General features: G+C 46.1%; 2 protein-coding genes across 6 annotated transcripts; one reads left to right on the plus strand and one right to left on the minus strand.

Annotated features, from left to right (window-relative positions):
- The first annotated feature begins 1,271 nt into the window (after positions 1-1,271).
- Positions 1,272-8,940, plus strand: Kat5 (lysine acetyltransferase 5). Of its 5 annotated transcripts, none has more exons than XM_074049105.1 (14): positions 1,272-1,493; positions 1,593-1,659; positions 1,985-2,053; positions 2,144-2,280; positions 2,568-2,723; positions 2,813-2,887; positions 2,993-3,067; positions 3,555-3,638; positions 3,715-3,804; positions 5,493-5,633; positions 5,715-5,808; positions 7,958-8,117; positions 8,225-8,306; positions 8,393-8,940. In XM_074049105.1, exons 1-14 carry the CDS (start codon positions 1,482-1,484, stop codon positions 8,525-8,527), a joined length of 1,377 nt encoding a protein of 458 aa, XP_073905206.1. In that variant the 5' UTR covers positions 1,272-1,481; the 3' UTR covers positions 8,528-8,940. The 5 variants fall into 5 exon arrangements, with proteins under 5 accessions (XP_073905206.1, XP_020020472.1, XP_020020474.1 ...); XM_020164883.2 differs by having other exon boundaries at positions 1,274-1,493; positions 3,390-3,638; XM_020164885.2 differs by lacking the exon at positions 2,568-2,723 and having other exon boundaries at positions 1,275-1,493; positions 3,390-3,638.
- A 74-nt stretch (positions 8,941-9,014) lies between these two features.
- Positions 9,015-10,190, minus strand: Rnaseh2c (ribonuclease H2 subunit C). Its single transcript, XM_020164887.2, has 4 exons — positions 9,960-10,190; positions 9,606-9,808; positions 9,412-9,531; positions 9,015-9,149 (listed from the first exon to the last, which is right to left on the minus strand). The coding sequence occupies exons 1-4, from the start codon at positions 10,126-10,128 to the stop codon at positions 9,123-9,125; spliced, it is 519 nt and encodes a 172-aa protein (XP_020020476.1). The 5' UTR covers positions 10,129-10,190; the 3' UTR covers positions 9,015-9,122.
- Between the last annotated feature and the right edge of the window lie 13,260 nt (positions 10,191-23,450).

Here is a 23,450-nt window from a genome sequence, read left to right on the forward strand (position 1 = left end):
TGGTCCACCATACACACTTCACCATGATGTTCTGCCTACCACAACAAACCAATCATGGACTGAAGCCATGGACTGTGCTCCAAAATAAGACATTTCTCTAAGGTGCTTCAAGTTTTCTGTCCCAGTGGCAAAAAGTGACTAACACACCTTTCTTAGTCATTGGCTCCTAGAAGACAAACAGAGCGCCCACAGGCCATCCTTTACCTGGTTTAGAAGACATTAAAAGATTAAAAGGCTGTGCATGGCAGTGCAGGCCTATAATCCCAACACTGGGGAGGCAGAGGCAGGAGGACCCTGAGTTAGAAGCCACTCTTGGCTACATACGAATTAGAGACCAGCCCAGCAACATAATGAGACTGTGCATCAAAAATCAAAACAGCAAAGTACATGATGATACGAAATTATACTTACTTTCCTCCCCTAGGTAACTGCATGGTTCAACCTCAGCCTGTTTAAACTATATATATATACACACACACACATATTTATTGATTGATTGCGGTACTGGGGTTCTGAGCCACTCCACCAGTCCTTTTCAGTGAAGGATTTTTTCGAGGTAAAGTCTCGGGAACCATGTGCCCATGAACATTGATCCACCTGATCTTACGGTTACAGGTGAGAGCCGCCCGGCCTATATTTTGGTGAGGTCTGCTCTGAGTATTCCATTTTTAATTGGAACTTGCCTGCCCATCTCCTTTACCTTGCCCAATTTTTTGGTTTCTCATAACGCTTTATCACTCTCTAATAAACTAAAAAAATTATTTATTTATACTTGTCTCTTCTCATCCAATCCCCCAGGAACATGAGCTCCATGGAGGCTGAGGTCTTTTATTTTGTTCACTGATGAATTAAAATTCAAAGTTCCTAGAATAGTGCATGGCACATGGTAGCGGTTTGGTAAATAGTTTATTAATGTGCGATTGAATAACGTATGTATACTATTTTTAAAATCAGAAACTCAATATACAAAATAAAGTTACAAATCCTTCTTGATTCCCCATGCCTATGCAATCAAATCCACACATTTAGCGGGGAATTTGTCCCTTTAGTCCCACACTCTCTTCCAGCTTTCAAAACACCGTTCCCGCCCTCCAGGCCCGCCGGCTGCACCCAGCCCGCAAGCTCACTCCCGGCTATGCCTCCCGCCGCCACTAGGAGACACCAGAGCACGACCGCAGCTCAAAGCCTAACCACCACTTCCACGTGACCCGTGTCGCGCCCGGTGGGCGTCACGTGACGGACTCAGTTTTCCTCCAATCGCTGTGCACATCTTGGGGGGTTCCATCCAGGACTTGGCCCGAGGTTTAGAACTACGGGTTCTTCCTCCAGCCAAACGGGCCTGCTCCCTACTTTCAGCTTGGCAGTAGTGTCTCTCAAGGGTCATCTTCTAAAGCAGCTCCGGAGGCTCTAGCCTCGCGTGTACTCGGTCCCGGAAGTGACGTCTCCCTGAGGGGCCGGAAGTGGCAGTGGAGGGAGGGAAGATGGCGGAGGTGGTGAGTCCGGTGCCCGGGGCGGGGCGGAGGGAGCCAGGGGAGGTGGGTAGAGCCCGAGGCACCCCAGTAGCCGACCCTGGCGCCGCGCTGTCTCCCCAGGGGGAGATAATCGAGGGCTGCCGCCTGCCGGTGCTTCGGCGGAACCAGGACAACGAAGATGAGTGGCGTGAGTGACGTCGGGGGGCGTGGCCAAGGAACCTGAGGGCGAGGGGCGGGAGGGAGTCACCGAACCCTTGGGAGGGGGAGGGTCCTTTGGAATCTTGAGGCGGGCGAGCGCGTATACTCGGCAGGAGGGCGTGGCTTTTAGAGGTTCTGCGATGGACAGGGCGGGGCTTAGGGAGGGGGTGGCAATTTGTAACTGAAGGGGGCTGGGGCAAGAGCTTCAAAGTGCTGGGGTATAGGAATCAGGCCTGGAAGTGGGGCTCAGGTCATAGAAGGGTGTAGCCTCATGGGCTGACTGGTGTGAGAACCCATGTCTGTTGTTCTCATAGCCCTGGCCGAGATCCTGAGTGTGAAGGACATCAGTGGCCGGAAGCTCTTCTACGTGCATTACATTGACTGTGAGTTTTGGGCCTGGGAGAGGTGGGGCTGCAGGGCAGGGTGGGGGCCAACCTCTGGCATTCCCTCCTGAGCCATTCCTACTGCTGCAGTCAACAAACGCCTGGATGAATGGGTGACCCACGAGCGATTGGACCTAAAGAAGATCCAATTCCCCAAGAAAGAGGCCAAGACCCCCACCAAGAACGGACTTCCTGGGTCTCGCCCCGGCTCTCCAGAGAGAGAGGTGGTGAGTAGGGCCCCCCGCTTCGCCTCTTCTCTCTGCCTGTTCTCTCATTTCTTGGTCTTAGGGGCTCCTGGATGGGCAGGAGGCGGCACTCTCCCATCCTGACTTCAGCTTGCAAAGAATGGGGGCCAAATTACTGATGTAGCTTCCAAAGTCCAGTGGCTTATTTCTGTGTCCTTGAGAAGACAGAGGGGAGGGTTTGCTCACCCCATTTTAAGGGGCCCTGCCTCCCATTCGCCATACCACCACCATCCCCACCCCAGAGGAAGACCCTGGACCTATCTCTACAGCCGGCCTCCGCCCAGGCCAGCGGGAAGACCTTGCCAATCCCGGTCCAGATCACACTCCGCTTCAACCTGCCCAAGGAGCGGGAGGCCATTCCCGGTGGCGAGCCCGACCAGCCGCTCTCCTCCAGCTCCTGCCTGCAACCCAACCACCGCTCAACGGTACCCTCAGCAATTCCAGGGACCTTGCTTTCTTCTCAGGTCCCACCTTCTCTACCTTCTGACCCACCTTTCTTGGTTTCTCTCTGCAGAAACGGAAGGTGGAGGTGGTTTCACCAGCAACTCCAGTGCCCAACGAGACAGCCCCGGCCTCAGTTTTTCCCCAGGTGAGTCCTCCATTCTCTTCTTCCCTTCCCCTTTTCTGTTCTTTGGAAGCCTCCTTCAGGCTTATTTCAACAGCCCCCTCTTTTCTCCTACCATCTCATCTGCAGAATGGATCGGCCCGTAGGGCAGTGGCAGCTCAGCCTGGACGGAAGCGGAAGTCCAATTGTTTGGGCACTGATGAGGTGGGTCTGGAGAGTGGTGAAGAGGGAAGCTGAGCGAAAGGGAGAGGATGTGGACAGGGCAGAGAGTTTAATCAGTGGTAGGCAGTGATGGTGTCAGTGAGATTAGGAGCCAAGCAGAGCATGATTCAGATTAGAAATTGGGTGGCCTTTCCCAAGCTGCTGCTTTTACAGTTCTGGTTTCATTATTTTGGAAAGTGGGAGTTACAGTACTTTCCCCAGAGTTTCTGTTAGGCTTCATAGGAAACCTGTGGCAGGGCGGTTCGCCACAGTGGTATGCTGAGCTGTGTCCTGTAACCTGGTCGCTTCCTCTGGCCCTGGCCAGGACTCCCAGGACAGCTCAGATGGAATACCATCGGCACCACGCATGACTGGCAGCCTGGTGTCCGACCGGAGCCACGACGACATTGTTACCCGGATGAAGAACATTGAGTGTATCGAGCTGGGCCGGCACCGCCTCAAGCCATGGTACTTCTCCCCGTACCCACAGGAGCTCACCACACTTCCTGTCCTCTACTTGTGCGAGTTCTGCCTCAAATACGGCCGTAGCCTCAAATGTCTGCAGCGCCACCTGGTATGAAGGGTCCCAGGAGGCTGCTCTCCCTGCACCCCACACCAGACCTCTCCTCTGATCCTCCTCTCTTCCTCAGACCAAGTGTGACCTGCGGCACCCTCCAGGCAATGAGATCTACCGAAAGGGCACCATCTCCTTCTTTGAGATTGATGGACGGAAGAATAAGGTCAGTGGCTGAGGGAAGTGGGACCTTGGGATATGTCAGGTTTGCAGCTTCTTCCTACTCTAGAAGATACTGACTAGTCTGGCTACAGATCAGTTCAGTCTGTTTTTATTGAATTCCTGCTGTGGGGGAGGTACTGTGGGCTAAAGGACCAAGAATTAGACTGTTCTCTGAGAGCTCATGGCCGAGACAGATATGCCAGTAGCTGCTTAATCTCAGTGTGGTTAAGTCATGAAACGAAGTGTGGGTTAGTAGTGTTTAAAGGATGTGTTCAAAGTAGTGTTCGTAGATGTGATCTTTGAGCATTGACATGATGGAGAAAGTGGGTAAGGGAATTCTAAGTAGTGGGGCTCTTAGGGGCATGCCAGACCTAGTGGGATAGTGTGTGTGAAAGGTCACTCTGGCCAAAAGGCAGAGGAGAAAAGATTAGGTAAGGCTGTTAAAAGCGACAGAGCTCAGGTGAGATGGGATCAAGGTTGACGAGGAATAGGGCACAGGACAGATTTGGGTCTGTGCCGATGAAGAGAAACCTGGAGACTGTTAAGTGAGACTCCCTTGTTGTGGGGCTTTGAGGGTGGTGAAGGGGAGGGAGGCACCTTGACTGGCTCTGGTTTGGGTGCAAGGAACTCCTGGGGGAAGATGCTGCATTAAACACTTCTGTATCTTGGATGTGGGCATCCAAGTGGCTGTGCCCAGCAGGTGGCAAGAAAGCTGTGTATGGATGCCAGTGCTCATTTTGTAATCCTAGCTACTCAAGAGGTTGAGATCAGGAGGATCGAGGCTTGAGGCCAGCCCAGGCAAGTAGTTCATGGATCCCATCTCCCAAATAACTAGAGCAAAATGTACTGGAAGTGTGGCTCAAGAAGTAGAGTGCCTGCTTTGCAAGTGTGAAGCCCTGAGTTCAAACCCCAGTCGCACCAAAAAAAAAAAAAAGCTGTGTCTGGCTGGATGTCGTGGTTCATGCCTAAATCCCATGTACTCGGGAGGCAGAGGTAGAAGGATTGAAAGTTCAAGGCTAGCTATGGCAAAGTTACCAAGACCCCATCTCAAACAAAATCCAGCTGGAGGCATGACTGAAATGGCAGAGTGTAAGACTCTGAGTTCAAATCCCAGTTCTGCAAAAAAAAAAAAAAAAACTGGGGGATGTAGCTTAAGTGATAATAGAGCACTTGCTTAGCATGTACAAGGCCCTACATTCAATCTGCAGTATTGGGGGAAAAACAAAAAACACCTGAAATTCCTTCTGAAATTGTGGTAGTAGCCAGACTTGTAATTCTGAGGGGAGCCCCTAAGGCTATTACTTTGTACCTACCCGCATAGAACAGTAGTTCAGTTCCCAAGAGGTAGGAATGTAGACTGCCTGCCAGATGGGCACAGCTACTCTCTTGAGCCTTGATTTGAGTCTGACATGATGGGAGGCAGAGAGCAGTGGGGGACCCCAGGTCAGGCTTAGTTAGGCATGGGGAGCAGGGGAGACCCGCCCAGCTTGCTAGGAGGCTAGGTGCTTGGACATGAGCATGGGGCTAGTTACATGGACTCGTGGACAACTGAGAAGTGGCCCTGCCTAAGTGGTGGAAATAGCCTGACTGGTGGGGTGGGTCAGGCTCCATGGATTGATCCTCATTACCTATCCACCCTGGTCACCGCACAAAGAAGGTGTCCAGAGTAGTGACAGACCTTTTCCTTTGCAGAGTTACTCTCAGAATTTGTGTCTTTTGGCTAAGTGTTTCCTTGACCACAAGACGTTGTACTATGACACAGACCCCTTCCTCTTCTACGTGATGACAGAGTATGACTGCAAAGGCTTCCACATTGTGGGCTACTTCTCCAAGGTCAGCACTCACCCAGGCTGTCCCTTAGTCCTGCTCTGAGCCAGGCCCTTCCCTCACACTCAGCTGCCTTGTGTCTTCCAGGAAAAGGAGTCCACAGAAGACTACAATGTGGCCTGCATCCTGACCCTACCTCCCTACCAGCGCCGGGGTTATGGCAAGCTGCTGATTGAGTTCAGTGAGTATGTGTGCGCCTGGACAGGGGCTGGAGGGATGAGTAGGCCTGGTTGCCAGTGCACCCTCATCTTTTTCCCATGTAGACATGTTGGGTGGCTGTGATTCTCAACCCTGGCTGTACAGCCCAGTTACCAGAGTAGCCAGCCAGAGATAGAGGTAGGACTTCCTCTCCTTGCTTTCTGGAGTAGGTTGTAAGCACCACCCAACTTTTCCCAAATCGGGCTCATCTCTCCTGCTAGGAGCCCTAGGCAGCTTACTGATCTTTTTGCTCATCATTCTGGGCCTGTGCCACAGCATACCTTCATGTCCCCAGGCATTCCCTGAACCTTGCAGTAGGTGTTCAAAAGGCTGTTAACCCAGGGCCAGGTGTGGTGGTACACACCTGTGATCCCAGCTGTGTGGAAGGCATTAGGTAGGAGGATTGCTATCTAGACCAGTCTGGAAAAAAGGTGCAAGACCCTATCCAAGAAATACAGCTAAAAAGAGCTGGGGGCATGGCTCAAGTGCTTGAGTACCTGCCTAGCAAGGGTGAAGCCCTCAGTTCAAACTCTAGTACTGAAAAATATAAAAAAGTTATTAACTCACCAAAAAGATGTAAGGTGGATTGTGCTCTGCTCCTTTATTCTGTCAGGTCCACTAAAGCCCAGGAAGGATGCTGCCCTTCCTCGTACATGGGCTCTTCAGTGCCCTCCCACCCCCCAGCTGAGACCATCTTTTCCTTCCTCGTCTCACCTAATCCCCATTCACCTCACCCCCAGAGTAACCAAGTTCTGACCCAGGAGTCTGGAAGTCTTAGCTGTTTACCTGATGAAGACAACAGTTGCTTGACCTGATCAAGGTCATAGTCCATTTGAGATAGTTTATTGATTGAATGGTAAACCAAGATATTATCATATCTATCCTCAGGGAACTCAGCTTAGTAGAGCAGGTTGTACACAAGGAAACTTCGTCAAGACTTCCATGGTGATGGAACATTGGTGGGACCAAACAAGGTGGGCTCACTTCTGTCCAGCAGGGCACCAGCAGCACCATTTCAGACAGTTCACAGGGTGGGTGTTCATTGGGGAAGCTACAGGGTGCTCCCTGTAGCTGTGGGGATGAGTATGGCCTGCAGCGGATCTGTCAGGACTCTGCATGCAGTGTGGCTCCAGCAGAGCTGAGTGGCACAAGTCTGCCCCCTCCCCCACTTCTTCCTCTCTGCAGACACGTCTCTCTGGCCTTACCATAGGGTGCTTGGTTAAAGTTACAGGAGACTGCAGGAGCATAAGACTGGCCAATACAAATGCAGCAAGGGTGGGAAAGCAGAAAGGTTTAAGATGTATTATGAGGCCAGTTATGGCCGAGGGTGAGGAAAGGTTTCTGTGAAGTTGCAGGGACACATCAGGTCCTTGACAGGAGAATGAAGATCCTACCAAGAAGCTGCAAAACCATGCAGCTCTGCAAGGTCTGGGGGTCACCAGCAACTGCCTTGCAGTGCCCAGTGGCCAACACAAGCAGAGAGAGGGCTCCTGTGGAGGTCAGTTATCTGACTTTGAGGAATGGCCTTCCTCAGACTTAAAAAGCACCTTGGTGCACTTTCCCATCTTGTACCCTGACAACTGCACTGGCCACCTTGGGTTTAGAGCAACTGACACTCCCAAGGTCATGGCTAGGGGAACTAATTTCACTAAGAGTTCAAGAATCCTCAGGCCTGGGAGGGGGTGGGGGCAGGGGGGAGAAATGAACCAAGCCTTGTATGCACATATGAATAATAAAAGAAAAATGAAAAAAAAAAAAAAAAGAATCCTCAGGCCTGTGCCAGAAGTGATGGATGATCTCACTTCCCTCAGGTCCCTAGTCATATAGGCTGGGATGGCAAAGGAAAACTGGTGGCAAGTTCTTTCCATAAGCCATTGCCTCTGCATTTCACCCACCCATGAGCCTTTACTGGTTTCTGAGCACCTTGGATTGTAGCTGCTGCTGAATGCCTTCAGCACCTTCATCTGCTCAGCTTGCAGGTGAAGAGTGAATACCCACTTGACCTTTAGGAGGAAACTGAGGGACAGAGCAGAGGAGCCACACCTGAGGTTACCACTACCAAGTATGTGGGTCAGGATTGCTTCTGTGCATACTGACCACTTAACCCACCCTCTCCTACTCCACTGCTTTAGGCTATGAACTCTCCAAAGTGGAAGGGAAGACAGGGACTCCTGAAAAACCCCTCTCGGATCTTGGCCTCTTATCCTATCGAAGTTACTGGTCCCAGACCATCTTGGAGATCCTGATGGGGCTGAAGTCGGAGAGCGGGGAGAGGCCACAAATCACCATCAAGTGAGCCTGGCTCTGCCCACCTGGGGGTGCATGGCATGGCCTGTTCCTGGGGCTCCTGGGGAACTCCAGATGAAGGCCCTCGGGACCTGACCTTTGCCCTCCCACAGCGAGATCAGTGAAATCACCAGCATCAAGAAAGAGGACGTCATCTCCACCTTACAGTACCTCAACCTCATCAACTATTACAAGGTAGGAGGTGGGCCAGGGGAGATAGGCAAGAGGGGTGCAGGTTGCAGGCCCTGCATGGCTAACTATTGGGCCCATCTCTTGTCCAGGGCCAGTACATCCTCACTCTGTCGGAGGATATCGTGGATGGGCATGAGAGGGCTATGCTCAAGCGACTCCTTCGAATTGACTCCAAGTGTCTGCACTTCACTCCCAAGGACTGGAGCAAGAGAGGAAAATGGTGACCAGGCACTGCCCACTGCAGCACCATGAGAGCTGGATGAACTGGGGCTGGCAGCCCACTCTGCCCCCACTGGGGCTCCCGAGAGGCATGCCAAGGGAGACAGGGCTGAGGACAACTCCAAAAGAAAGGGTCAGGTCTGGAGGGGCCATCTGGTGGCCTGCACCAAGATGAACTCAGGGCTGGGCTAGCTCCAAGGTCAGCTGGCTTAAGGCCCAGGCCCACTCTGAACCAGGGACCAGATGGAGCCAGGCAGCTGTGTACAGTAAGAGTGGGGTGGGGGCAGTCTGTACAGAGGGCTGCGGATTGTAAAAATTTCTTTTGTAAAGTAGGAGCTGGGGATGGAGTGAGTGCTAGCTGCAAAATTCTGGCCTCTTGCTTCCATTGCTTCCAGCAATAAACTGTCTCTACAGGGCAGAGCCATTGAAAGTTCTTCTGGGAGAGGGAATCATGCTGGCTTTGGGGCACCAAGGTGCCCACAGACTTACAGGTGACATCAAAAGCTCATTTATTGGGATGAAGAAATCAGTGGCTCCAAAATGAAGAGCAGGGTTATTGGCGTGAAGGAATCTGTGACTTTCACTGTCAAGCTCTGGTTCTCAGTCCTCAGGCACCTGTGCGTGAATCTGCAACAGGAGTCACCTGCACTGTGGTGACTTGTAAGATACAGTGGCCTACATACATACCCAGGGAGGGACGAGGCTGCTCAGAATGATACGCGTACTGAAAAGGCCAGGGAGACGGGTGGGGAAGTCACGCTTCCCAACCACCCAGTCTGACCTTCCAGAGTCAGCCAGGCCCACGATGCTCCCAGCGCGAACGCCCCAAATCCACGAGGGGCGGGATTCGGGGAGGGGGAACGGACGAGGCCCGGGTGTTTGTACTCACCGCTGCAGCGAGGCGGGGCCAAGCGAGGGCCCCGTGCACTTTGGCGTCCGGGCCAGGGACGCTCTCCAGGCCCCACAGGGTGAAGCGGTTGAAGCTGCCGGTGGCTCCGATAAAGCGATCCTGGAAAGGGGCCGGCTCAGCATCGGCCGCCGCTCCCGCCCGCACCCCGCGGCCTGCCCTATCCCTTTGCTCACAAAGTCGCGCTCCAGCGCCTCCGGGCTTTCCGCCGGCTCCCGCTCTTCCTCGCCGCTCTTCCTCGCTTCTGCCCTAGGGAAGCCCTGCTTCCCCATCAGACCCTCTCCCTTCTCCTCCGTCAACATCACGTATCCCGCGAAGCCTGGCGGCACGGTCACCTCCTCGCCCCGTAGACTGCGGCCCCGAAACGACACCTGGAGTCCTACAGGAGAGAATCGCAGAGCCCCAGTCAGGACTCCTGGGGGCCCAGGGCTGCGGGCGGCCCTCCCGGCCCCAGCAGCGAACCACCATGCCCAGGAGACCTCGCGGGGTTCGCAGGGGCTGCTGGGAGCCGGAGCAGACCCGAGGCTCACCATCGGGATTCTGGCGGATGGCGGGCGTGAAGAAACGCTCCACCGGAGCAGGCCGGTTCACCAAGACCTCGCAAGGCAGGAGGTGTAGCGTGGCAGGGGCTGCGTCGCGTAGAGTGACGGGGCGCAAGTGGATGCGCTGCTTCTCGGCCGTCTTGTCGCTGCTCTCCATTCTCTGGCCCTCTGCCCCTGAGGCCAAAACTGGCGCGTGCGGCGCGCAGGGCCTGTCGGGTAGTCAACACTACGCGCGGAGCCTCATGGGAAGCGTAGTCCTTTCCCTGACACCCCGCCAAGCCGTGCTTCCTTGCTACAAGTTCCAGCTTTTTTTTTTTTTTCTTCTTCTTTTTGCGGTACTGGTGTTTGAACTCAGGGTCTACACCTTGAGCCACTCCACCAGCCCTTTTTTTTGTGATTTTTTTTTTTGAGATAGTCCCAGGGCTGGCTTCGAATCTCCATCCTCCTGATCTCTGGCCCCTGAATAGTTAGGATTACAGGGGCAAGCCACTGGTGCCCGGCTCTTTAATATTTAAAAAAATGGTACATGCTTTTTGTAAAATAAATAAATAAAAAGATTCTGATTCAGTTGGCAGGTAAGTTACTTTAGTTTATTAGGGCCATCAACACTTTTCCCAAACGTGGTTTGTCATACAAATCTGTGTGCAGAAAGACTTTCTTGCTTTGCAGAAGACTTTATTTTTTGTAGTCAGGTTTATCAGTCTCCTTTTATTATGTCTTTTATTTTTGCAATACTTTTTTTTTCTTTTTGGCGGTACTGAAGTTTAAACTCAGGGCCTCACGCTGGCTAGGCAGTCGCTCTGCCACTTCAGTCACTCCACCAGCCCTGCAATAGTTTGTTTTAAAACTCGTCTATAATGTTTATTTGTTCACACACCCAACTTTATATATTGGCAAGTTTTTCCATACAAAACTGGAACTTTGGATTAAAATTGCATTAACTTGCACATTTGAAAAAGAAAAGCATCCCTAGCCCAAGTGTTCTGTAGAGGTGTTGATTTTTATATTTTAATGGTTTAACCAGATGCCTAATGAATAACATTTTGTTGTTCCTAGTATTTTTTATTTAATTTTCTTGGGCTCCCCAGAATTAGTCATCTCTCAAATATTGATAATTTTTCTTCATTAAATCTTGTGATTTATTTCTAGTAATCTTAGTGTTCTGTTGAACATAAACAATTTCTCAGAACATCAACATCAGACTGAGCAAGGATATCTTCAGACTAATGCTCTCCCAACTGAGCTATTTCAGCTCAAGGGTATCTTAAAGAAAGACACTCATGAGGGAGGGACACAATGAAAATGACTCCTGGGGACAAAAAGTGTCTACAAAGAAAAATACTTATCTCAAAATGGACATCTGTCTTGAAGGGAGCGTCTGGCGGTATCCACCCTTTGATTAAGGGGATGTTCAAACATCTATGTCATAGTGACCCAAATTTAATGAGCTGGCCAACCTTGGAATCTTTGGGTCATTTGGTAATACAGTGTAACAACAAAAGCAGCTAATTACACCAGTTGTCCAGACCAAAAGGAGCCGTTTTCCCAAGGTAAATTCAAGCCAGAGCCCCAACCCACTTTTTCACCATAAATACCCACATTAGAGCACTGGTTGCACCTGTTATCAGATGTGCTGCACCCATGTCTGGTCTGTGTAATGTGTTTCTACCTTTCCTTTCCTCCCCACCCCTGCTCTGCCCTGACCTCCCCTTCCCTTTCCTTTCCACTCAGGGCCTCACTCTTGCTGGGCAGGGGCTCTACCACTTGAGCCACTCCCCCAGCCCTTTTTTGTGTTGGGTACTTTCCAGATAGAGTCTCACTAACTATTTGCCCAGGTTGGCTTCAAACCTCCATCCTCCTGATCTTTGTCTCTTGAATAGCTAGGATTACAAGCGTGAGCCACAGGTGGCTGGTTGCTTTACTTTTCTAACACTTTCTTAGTCTCTACCTCAGTGTGTTAAAAGTCTTTTTTGTCACAACATCAAAAACTCAGTACCCAAGGCCACTTCTCTTTTGGAGACCTCCTCCCTGGAGTATCTCCAGTTCCAGTAAAAAAACAAATCAAAACAAAACAAAAAAAACTCCATAATCATGTGTGACCACTGGTGAAACATAAGCGTTGTCTAAATCACAAAGCTAATGAAAGATCTCCTTTCTCCAGTAGCGTTGTGACTGTTGTTTCTCTGTTAACTTCAGTATCGCCTCCATTCAGCCTTTTCTCCTAGTTAAAATTTGTTGAGGTCTCCCAAAGGCATCCAATCCAGAGAAAAGCCCTGCTTCCTTAAACCCAAATCACTAAACACAGCACAAATCCGTCAGTCCTAACACCCTATTACTGAGTTGTGCCACAGTGCAAAGGTAACACAACCTCTGGTTCATGTGGCTCAGACCTGCAATCCTAGCTACTCAGGAAGATGGATCATGGTTCAAAGTCAGTTCTGGCAAATAGTTTGCAAGACACTGCAATCCCATCACGAAAAAGGCTGGTGGCGTGGCTCAAGGCCTCCAGTACTGCAAAGAAACAAAAAACAAAGAAAATCACGAAAAAGGGCTGGTGGGCTGGCTCAAGGTGTAGCCCCTGAGATCAAACCCTAGTGCTGCCAAAAAAAAAAAAGAAAAGTGCAAGGCTCTGAGTTCAAGCCTCAGTACAGCTAAAAAAAAAAAAGAGGTAATTTCATTTATTCATGTCTTCTTTTATGTCTGTACAGTTGTGAAATTTCTATCATAATAGGTATATATAGTAATATATAATTATACAATATTTAATTATTTCTAAATAATTTATATGTGTTTCTATTAGAATTGGGTCTTTTTCATTTTATTTTCTAATTATAGTAGGGATTGTTGAACGTTTTCTGTAAAGTGCCAATGAGTAAATATTTTTTCTTTTATTTCCCAGTTTTTAAAGTAATGAAGTGGGGTGTAACACAGCCGTAGAGCATACTTATCTGGCATGAGAGAGGCCCTGACTTCTATCCCCACTGCCACCTCAGATAAATAAACAAATGAATAAATGGAATAATGAGTTATTTTCCTAGCATATTCCAGTGGTGACCTTCTAAAAAAGTGTCATTAACTGATGGATTGTCAACATTTTGATGAGTTTCACTTGACCATGGTCAAATACTTTATTATTTGAGTTATAAATTATCCCATCTTTTTTTTTAATTGAATAGATCCATACCAAATTTTTCATGATACTGGGAATGAACTCAGAGCCTCACAAGTGCTCTAGCACATGAACCATGCCCAGTCATTGTTTCTTTTTTTTTTTTGCAGTACTGGGGGTTTGAACTCAGGGCCTTCACCTTGAGTCACTCTACCAACCCAATTTTTTGTGAAGGACTTTTTCGAGATAGGGTCTCATGAAGTATTTGCCCAGGCTGGCTTCAAACCCCGATCCTCCTGATGTCTGCCTCCTGAGTAGCTGGGATTACAGGTGTGAGCCTCCGGCATCTGACTTGTTCCATCTTTTGACCATGAGGATCTCTTCAAGTTAACTCCTGAATCCTGAGGGGACCCTACTAGTCTTTTCTAGATTAACTTGTTCTCAGTTCTCGCTCATTTCATGTTTCCTGCCCTGTACTTGGAGCCATCCATTTCTTCAAGGACTCCTGGTTCCTTTTAAAACTTTTTTTTTTTCTGGTGGCTCTGGGGTTTGAACTCAGGGCTTCTCACCTGCAAGGCAGGTGCTCTACCACTTGAGCCATGCCTCCAGCCCAGAAATATGTATTTGCTTCCTTACAAGTAAAATACACCCTAAGTTTATACTTACTTCTTTTAGGATGGGATTTTCCTACTCTGAAAAACCTCACTTCTCAGTGTCTTTGTTTCACACTACACACATTACAATCAGAATAAAAATAGCAACACTACAACTAACAATGGGATTACCAAACCAGTTTAAGAATTATTTTTGGCTGGCCAACAGTGGCTCATGCCTACAATCCTAGCTACTCAGCAGGCAGAGATCAGGAGGATAGAGGTTCAAAGCCAGCTCCAAGCAAAGAGTTTGTGAGACCCTATCTTGAAAATACCCAATACAAAAAAAAGCTGGTGGAGTGGCTCAAGCAGTAGAGCACCTGCCTTGGAAGTGTGAGGCCCTGAGTTCAAATTCCAGTACTGCCAAAAAAAATTATTTTCGTAGTTCTTTTTGTCCATGGGCCTATTCTGCTAGGAATGCACAGATTGCTATTTTGTGTTTTTTATTTTTACTTTTTTTGGTGCAGGGACTTGAACCCAGGGCCTTTGTATAAGCTAAGTATGCACCCTACTGCTGAGCTATGTATCTTCAGCTCCCAAATTACTATTTTATTTGTTTTTGCCATAACAATTCTCTTAAGTACATATTAATTATACAATGTGGGGGATTTTGTTATATTTCCATATATGCATATAATATTCTTTGATTATATTTTCCTCCTCTCAAATTAGCTTTTTTTTTTTTTAGGTACTGAGGTTTTGGACTCAGGGCCTCACTCTTGCTAGGCAGTCACTCTACCACTTGAGCCACTCTGCCAGCCCTGTGTTGGTATTTTCGAGATAGAGTCTCAAGAATTATATCCGTGGGCTGGCTTCCAACAGAGATGCTTCTGATCGCTGCCTCCTAAGTAGCCAGGATTACAGACGTGAGCCACTTGCACCTGGCTCAAATTCTTTTTAAAAGTCACTTGAAATAATTCTCTCTGTGGTTATGCCACCAGCAGGATTAGCTTTATTTTGCTTTTGACTTTGAAAGATAGTTGTTTAAGTTTTAACTTTTGTTTTATAAGTATGTGATTATTTACATGCTTTCCAGGTTAAATCTTCAGAGTAAGATGCACTCAGGGAAAATTAGTTATTTGCCCTGTTTCTTCCACTTCATTCTCTCCTATCCTAAACCCTTTAAAAATATTTAGTTTATCTTTCTGTTGTTTACTCTTTTAAGGTATTAGCATAAATTTATGTATATTGAATTCAATTTGCTAATACTTTGTTGAGAATTTTTGCATTTGTGTTCATTGGCGACATTAATCTGTAGATTTCCTGTCTTGGAATGTCTTTATCTGGTTTTGGTATGAGGACAATACTGGCCTCATAGAATGGATTTAGGAATTTTTCCTCTGCTATTTTCTGGAAGAGATTGTAGAGAACTGTTACCATTTCTTTCTTAATTTTTTTTTTCACCAGTAGAATGCACCACCGCTGGTCCTTTCTTTTTGGGAAGGTTATTGATTATTGACTCAGTTTCTTTAATAAATATGGATTTATCCAGATGTGTTTCTCCTTATGTAAGTTTCTGTTCTTGGTGTCTTTTTTTTTTTTTTTTTGGACTGGGGTTTGAACTTAGGACTTCATGTTTGCAAAGCTGGCACTCTACCCCTGGAGCCACTCCTCCAGCCCATTTTGCTCTGGTCATTTTGGAATGGGGTCCTCTGTACTATTTGCCCAGTCTGGCCTCGAATTTTCTGGATCTCAGCCTCCCGAGTGGCTAGGATGACCGCTGTACTGGGCTTCTTCGTGTCTTTCAAGAATTTGGGCCACTTCATTTATCAAAGTTGTGGCATAGAATTCATCCTTGATGGTCCTTTTAATAATGTCCATGAGATCCGTAATGATGACCTTCTATTGTTTTCCCTCTTTCATTTCTGACATTAGTAATTTGTCTCCTCTCTTGACTTTTTAGTCAATTAGCCTGACTAGAGGTTTTTTCAGTTTTAATGGTCTTTTCAGAGAACCAGCTTTCAGTTACATGGATTCCTAAAAGTTATAAAGTTCAAGATCTCACGTCTGGCGAGGGCCCAGGTCCTGCTGTTTTTCCGACGTGAAAGTGGTTTTTATAAGGGAAGGGACACTGATTGTACTCTTGAGGACTACACCCTCATAACCCGATCATCTCTCCAAAGTCCCCACCTCCTAATCATCCCCTCAGGGCGGACTTTCTGCCTTATGCCATGAGGATGAAACAACTTAGAAGGAGAGACCCTAACCAGACCCTGAACCTGTGGGCACCTATATCTTGACTTCCCAGCCTCCAGAACTAAAAGAAAGAAATTCCTGTTGTTTATAAATTATCCAGTCTACGGTAATTTGTGATAGCAGCACAAATGGACTGAGACAGTTTTTCTCCACTTTAAATTTTTTAAGTTTTATTTTTGAATTGTCATACATTAATAATTCCAGGGGATTTCATTCTGATAATTCCATACCTCCATACAATGTGGCTTTTGAAAAACTAGACACTCATTTTCTCACAGTTCTGGAGGCCAGAAATCCAAGATCATGGTGTCATCAGGATTGGTTTCTGATGAGGCCTCTCTTCCTGGCTTATAGATGGCCACGCTCTCACTGTGCTGCCTCCTTCTCCTCCTCTCTCTTTCTCTTGCTCTCTCTGTCTCTCTTTCTCTGTGTGTGTGTGTGTGTGTGTGTGCATGTGAAAGGAGAGTGAGCTCTCTGGTATTTCTTCCTCTTTTTATAAGGACACAAATCTTACTGGATTAGGGCCCCAGACTTAAGCTCTCCTCTACCCTTAGATAAGAAGGCTCGCCCTCTAACCGTAGTCATCTTGGGCATTAACCCCTCAACATATGAATGGGGAGGCGCTGGGACACAGTTCACGCTACAAGAGAGTTAGAGCCCTAGGTCGCATGGTAACTGAGTTTATAGGTTTTGGGGGGGCAGTACTGGTGATTTGAACTCGGGTCCTGGAGCTTGGTAGGAATGCCCTCTACCACTTGCGCCATGCCCTTAGCACAGATAAGCATTTAAAGCAGCTCAGCTCATTTCTTCTTAGCCCTGAATAATATTCATTGTCTGGAAGTACCAGCACTGATTCACTCAAACCACTCCACCAGTCCTTTTTTGTGATAGTTTTCTCAGAATAGGGTCTCGTGAACTATTTGCCTGGGTTGGCTTCAAATTGCAATCCTAATCTTTGCTTCCTGAATAGCTAGGATTACAGGCATGAGCCAAACAGCCAGGCACTGGTGGTTCACGCCTGTGAGCTACTAGCAATGTGTGGGGTTCCGATGTGTCCAGCTTCTCACTAATCTTTGCTACTCTTTGTCTCTGAATTACAGCCTTTCTAGCAGTGGTGGCATGGAATATCATGGTAGGTTTATCTTGCTTTTCTGTAATAACTTAGGACTTTGTGAATCTTCTCACGTGCTTATTGGACACATGTACATCTTTGAAGAAGTGTCTTTTTTGATCGGATAATTTGTCTTTCATTACTGAATTTTAAGTCGTTTATACTTTGTAGCTACCAGACCCTTATCTGTCATATGTTTGCTGGTTATTTTCCTCTCATTCTGTGCCTTGCCTTTTTACTCTTTTGATAATTTTCTTTGATGTATAATTTTTTTTAAATTGAGTAAATTTAATCGATTTTTTTCTTTTGTGGCTTCTGCTTTTGGTGTCATTGTCATTTGATCTAAGAAAGCATTGCCAAGCTCGGCACCAGTGGCTCACACCTATAATCCTAGCTACTTAGGAGGCAGAGATCAGGAGGATTGAGGTTCGAAGTCAGCCCAGGTAAATAGTTCCGAAAGACCCTATCTCGAAAAACCCTTCACAAGAATAGGGCTAGTGGAGTGGCCTGAAGTGAAGGCCCTGAGTTCAAACCCCAGTACCGCAAAAAAATAAAATAAAATAAAAAGAAACCACTGCCAAGTCAAAGGTTATAAAAATTTTACCTCTATTTTTTTCTTCTTAGCATTGTATAGTTTTAGTTCTTACACTTTAATTCAGTTAATTTTGGTATGTGGTGTGAGGTAGGGCTCCAGCTTCATTCTTTTGAATGTGAATATCCAGATGTCCTGGTTCTTTGCTGAGACTGTTCTTTCACCATCGAATAGTCCTGGCAACCTTGTCAAAAATCACCTGGTCACAAAAGACTGTTACTCCAGAGGCGCCTGCACATCCATGTTTATTGCGGCACTATTCACAATAGTCAAGTTATGGAAACAGCCAAGATGCCCCACCACTGACGAATGGATTAAGAAAATGTGGTATCTATACACAATGGAATTTTATGCAGCCATGAAGAGGAACGAAATGTTATCATTCGCTGGTAAATGGATGGAATTGGAGAACATCATTCTGAGTGAGGTTAGCCTGGCTCAAAAAACCAAAAATCGTATGTTCTCCCTCATATGTAGACATTAGATCAAGGGCAAACACAACAAGGGGATTGGACTACGAGCACATGATAAAAGCGAGAGCACACAAGGGAGGGGTGAGGATAGGTAAGACACCTAAAAAACTAGCTAGCATTTGTTGCCCTTAACGCAGAGAAACTAAAGCAGATACCTTAAAGCAACTGAGGCCAATAGGAAAAGGGGACCAGGAACTAGAGAAAAGGTTAGATCAAAAAGAATTAACCTAGAAGGTAACACCCACGCACAGGAAATCAATGTGAGTCAATGCCCTGTATAGCTATCCTTATCTCAACCAGCAAAAACCCTTGTTCCTTCCTATTATTGCTTATACTCTCTCTACAACAAAATTAGAAATAAGGGCAAAATAGTTTCTGCTGGGTATTGAGGGGGGGAGCGGGAGGGGGCGGAGTGGGTGGTAAGGGAGGTGGTGGGGGCAGGGGGGAGAAATGAACCAAGCCTTGTATGCACATATGAATAATAAAAGAAAAATGAAAAAAAAATCACCTGGTCATAAGTGAGCATTTACTTCTGGGCTGTCAATTTTACTCTACTTGCATACGTGTAAATCTTATACCAGCATCACTATTTTGATTACTGCAGCATTGTAGGAAGTTTTGAAATCGAGAGGTATGAGTTCTTTTTGTTAATATATTTGATTTTTTAGAAAATTTTTAGGTTTGTTGCAGAATTAAACAGAAGATACAGAGATTTCCTATAGACTCTCTCCTAACACATGCTCAGGTCTGCCCCTCTGTCAACATCCCACCCAACCCAAGGCTGGAGTTGCCCCAAAAGTGGGGTAGCGGAATTGCCATGGGGTTCTACAGAAAGAAGCACTAATCACATAGGTTTGAAGCATTTTTTTTAAGGGGGGACTCACAGAGCACTGCAGTGCATCTGTGTGATGGACACAAGAAACAGAAATGTCTATACTGAGGTCTGTCAGTTGAGGGTTTAAGGAATTTGGCTAAGCACTGGAACTAGAGTTTTGTTTTTGTTTGTCAGTACTGGGGTTTGAACTCAGGGCCTCATGTTTGCTAGACAGGCACTCTATCACTTGAGCCATGCCCCAGCCCTTTTTGTTTGTTATTTTTCAGATAGGAGCCCCTGTTTATGCCTGGGACTGGCCTCAGCCTGCAATCCTCCTATTTCTTCCTTCAGTAGCTGGGATAACAGGCATATACCATCACATCTTCCCTTTGGTTTTTTCCACAGATCCACCACTGAGCTACACCCCACCCCTCGGGGAACTTGAGGTTTAAACTATGAAGGTGTATCCGTTATTATACTACCTTACAGAAACCAGGTATTGGTGACTCACACCTATAAACAGTTAGTGATACCATATCTCGAAAACGACCAACACAAAAAAGTGGTTAAAGTGGTAGAGCACCTCCCTATCAAGTGTGAGGCCCTGAGTTCAAACTCCAGTGCCACCAAAAAACATAAAATCTTAGGGAGTAGTTTCACTGCCCTAAAAATCCCCTGTTCTCCCTCATCATCCTCCCCCTTTCACCTCTGGCAATCACATGTCCCTTTATTGTCTCCAGAGTTTTGCCTTTTGCAAAATGTCACATAGTTAAGACCATGCAGTAATAACCATTTCAGATTGGACTTTTCTGCTTACTAATACACATTTTTAAAAAATTGGGGGGTGGGGCTGGTGTTTCACACCTATAATCCTAGCTACTCAGGAGGCAGAGATCAGGAGGATCGTGGTTTGAGGTCAGCCCGGGGAAATAGTTACAGAGACTCTATCTTGAAAAACCCTTCACAAAAATGGGGCTGGTGGAGTGGTTCAAGGTGAAGGCCCTGAGTCCAAGCCCCAATGCTGCAAAAAAAAAAAAAAATGGAGGGGGGGGAACTGGTGGAATGGCTCAAGTGATAAGAGCACCTGCCGAGCAAGCACAAGGCCCTGAGTTCAAATGCCAGTGCCACCAAACGTTTTGGAAAGCTGTGTCACTGGGGATTGAACTCAAGGCCCCCCACTTGCTAGGGAGGTGGTGCTCTACCACTTGTGCTGCGCCCCCAGCACTGATATGCATTCAAGACACACTCAGCTGTCTTTTGATGGCTTGGTGGCTCATTTCTTTCTAGCACTGAATAGCATTCCATTGTCTGGATATACCAATATTGATTCACTTACAGAAGGAAGCCTTGGCTGCTAAGTCTTGGCAATTATGAACAACACTCATGTGAAAGGGTTTATGTGGACATAGGTTTTTTAACTTGTTTGGGGGAAAATATCAAGGATTGTCAAGCCATAAGAGTTTTTTTTTTTAAGTGGGACTACGGTTTGAACTCAGGATTTCCCACTTGCAAAGCAGTCACTCTACTGCTTGAGCCTGACCTCCAGTCCATTTTGCTCTGTTTGTTAGAGATGGAGTCTCTTGAACTATTTGCCTAGGCTGGCCCTGAACCATGATCCTCCTGATCTCAACCTCCCAAGAAGCGAGGATTACCAGCTGAGCCACTAGTGCCTAACTGCTTCCTAAAATTTAGGTAAATCTTTTGTCAGATGTTTTCTGAAAAATATTTATCTCCTAGTCTGATAGATATTGTCTTCTCATTATCTTGACTTTTTTGGCACGGCAGGGGACAGGGTCTCCATATGCAGCCCAGGCTGGCCTTGGTTTCTCAGTCATCCTGCCTCAGCCTCCTTAAGTGCTAGGCTTGCAGGCATGTTCCACCATGTCTGGTGGTGCCTTTTTTGGTGTCTTTTGCAGAGCAACTTTAAAATTTTTATGAAGTCCAACTTACCAACAGTTTCTTATCTTTATTATTATTTTTTTTTTGGTGACATGGTTTGAACTCAGGGCCTCATTGGTTGCTAGGCAGGTGCTCTACCACTTGAGCCATTCCACCAAGCTTTTTCTTATGATGGGTATTTTTGAAATAGAATCTCAAAAACTATTTTCCCAGGGCTGGCTTTGAACTGCAGTCCTCCTGATCTCTGCTTTCTGAGTCAGTAGTATTACAGGTGTGAGTCACTGGCACCCAGCATCATTTGTTCATGGATCAGGACTTTGGAGGTTGGTATTTTGTAAGTCTTCACCATACCCGAGATCACCTAGATTTTCTCCTGTATCATCTTGTAGGGCTTTATAGTTTTTCATTTCCATTTTGATCTGTGACTTTTTTTTTTTTTTTTGGCAGCACTGGGGTTTGAACTCAGGGCTTCATGCTGGTTAGGCAGGTGCTCTTACCACTTGAGCCACTCTGCCAGCCCCTATGATCTATTTTGAGTTAATTTTTGTGGAGACTGTAGGTCTGGGTCTGGAGACATTTTTTGCAGGCAAATGTCCAATTTTCTCAGCATCATTTGTTGAAAATATCATCTTTGCTTTATTTGTATTATCTTTGTCCCTTTGTTCGACCATTTGGCTATCTTTATGTAGGCCTAGTCTAGACTCTATTCTACTGATCTATTTGTCTGTTCTTCTGTTAATATTACACTGTGTTGGTTACTATTGTGATATGCTAAGTCTTGAAGCTGGGCAATGCCACTCTCCAACTGTGTTTTCCTTCAATATTCTGGGTCTTCCACCTCTCTGTATAAGCTTTAGAATCAGATAGGCACAGTGGCTCAGGAGACAAAGATAAGGAGGATCAAAGTTCGAGGACAACCTTAGAAAGCAGTTAGTTAGATCCCCATATCAACCAATAAAAGCTGGTTGTGATGTTGGTCACCTGTCATCCCAGCTATTTGGGAAGACTAAGTAGGACAATTGAAGTCTAGGCCAGCCTGGACATGAATGCAATACCCTATCTCAAAAATAACCAGAGCAAAAAGGTTTAAAAAAAAAACTAAGCAAACAAACAAACAAACAAAAAAACCCCACTAACTTTACAGTTTGTCAATATAAAAAATTAATTTTGGGAAATGTTGATTGGGATTTCATCAAATGTATAAACCATGTTGGGAAGAACTGACAACTTGACAATTTGGATCTTACTAACCATGAACATGGAAGGTCACTCAATTTATTTGGTTCTTTTATTCATAAGTTTTGTAGTTTTCTTCATAAAGATCTTACACATATTTTATTAGATTTAAACTCAAGTGTTTCATTTTGGGGCAAGATAATATAACTGAGAGGATGTTTTAACTTTCAAATTCCATTTGTTCATTAATGAAATAAAGAAATTTTTTTTAATGGTACTGTGGATTGAACTCAGGACTTCATGCTTGCTAGACAAGTGCTATACCACTTGACCACAACCCCAAACTTTTTTTTTTTTTTAATTCTTTTTTTTTGAGATAGGGTTTCACTAACTTTGCTTGGGCTGGTCTTGAACTCACCTGTCTTCCAAGTAGGTGGGATTTTTCAGGCATGTACACCTGTTTTTTTCACATTGTCTTTGTATCCTGTAATCTTGCTATAATTGTAAGTTAGTTCCAGGAGTTTTTAAGTTTTTACTGCTGGATTTTTTTTTTTTATTGGTACTGGGCTTTGAACTCAGAGCCTTATGCTTGCTAGGCGGTGCTCTACCACTTGAGCCACACCCCAGCCCTTTTTGCTTGTTATTCTTCAGATAGGGTCTTGTGTTTTCTGCCTGGGCTGGTCTGGTCCACAGTCCTTTTTAAATTATTATTTACTTATTAGCATATTCTAGTTGTACACAAGCCTTCTTACATCTCTTGAGAAGCTGGGATTACAGATGTTGTTGATGTTGAAATGGAGTCCCACTAATTTTTGCTGAAGCTGGTCTCAAACCAAGATCCTCCTGATCTCTGTCTCCCAAGCAGCTGAAATTATAACAGTAAGCCATTGTACTCTGCCAATTTTTTTTTATTTGGTGGTACTGAGGATTGAACTCAGGTTTGTGAGATTACTAGACAGGTGCTCTACCGCGTGAGCCACGTCTCCTGCCCTTGCTGTTGATTCCTCCAGATTTTCTACACAATCATATTATCTGTGAAAAAAATAATTTATTTCTTTGTAATCTGTATCTTTTTTTTCTTGTCATATTGCATTAGCTAGTATTACAGGCATTAGCCACTGGCACCCTGCTCCAGTATGATTTTGAAAAGGAATGGTGAGAAGGGACATCCTTGCCTTGTTCCTAATCTTAACAAACCCACTTTCATGTCTTTAGGTATAATATTAGACATAATTTTTTATGATTTTTTTTTTTTTTGGTGTTGGGATCAAACTCAGGGCCTTGAGCATGCTAGGCAGGCACGCTACCACAGAGCTACATCCCAGCCCTATAGACGTTCTTTGCCAAGTGAGGTTTCTATTCTATTTTATTCCTAGTCTGCTTAGAGTTTTCTTGAATAGATGCTGGATTTCAGCAAATGCTTTGTCTCCATGTATTGATATTATCTTGTGATATT

This window comes from Castor canadensis, chromosome 1, assembly GCF_047511655.1.
Source record: "Castor canadensis chromosome 1, mCasCan1.hap1v2, whole genome shotgun sequence".
Classification (NCBI taxonomy): Eukaryota; Metazoa; Chordata; class Mammalia; order Rodentia; family Castoridae; genus Castor; species Castor canadensis.

Excerpts from the sequence above, each read along its gene's own strand:
- Kat5 (XM_020164880.2), top strand. The coding sequence starts at position 1,482 with ATGGCGGAGGTGGTGAGTCCGGTGCCCGGGGCGGGGCGGAGGGAGCCA. Across the intron at positions 5,634-5,714 it reads TTGTGGGCTACTTCTCCAAG|GAAAAGGAGTCCACAGAAGA; the intron begins GTCAGCACTCAC and ends TGTGTCTTCCAG. Across the intron at positions 8,307-8,392 it reads ACCTCATCAACTATTACAAG|GGCCAGTACATCCTCACTCT; the intron begins GTAGGAGGTGGG and ends TCTCTTGTCCAG.
- Rnaseh2c (XM_020164887.2), bottom strand. The coding sequence starts at position 10,128 with ATGGAGAGCAGCGACAAGACGGCCGAGAAGCAGCGCATCCACTTGCGC. Across the intron at positions 9,532-9,605 it reads AGGCGCTGGAGCGCGACTTT|GATCGCTTTATCGGAGCCAC; the intron begins GTGAGCAAAGGG and ends GCCCCTTTCCAG. Across the intron at positions 9,150-9,411 it reads GGCCCCGCCTCGCTGCAGCG|ATTCACGCACAGGTGCCTGA; the intron begins GTGAGTACAAAC and ends CTCCTGTTGCAG.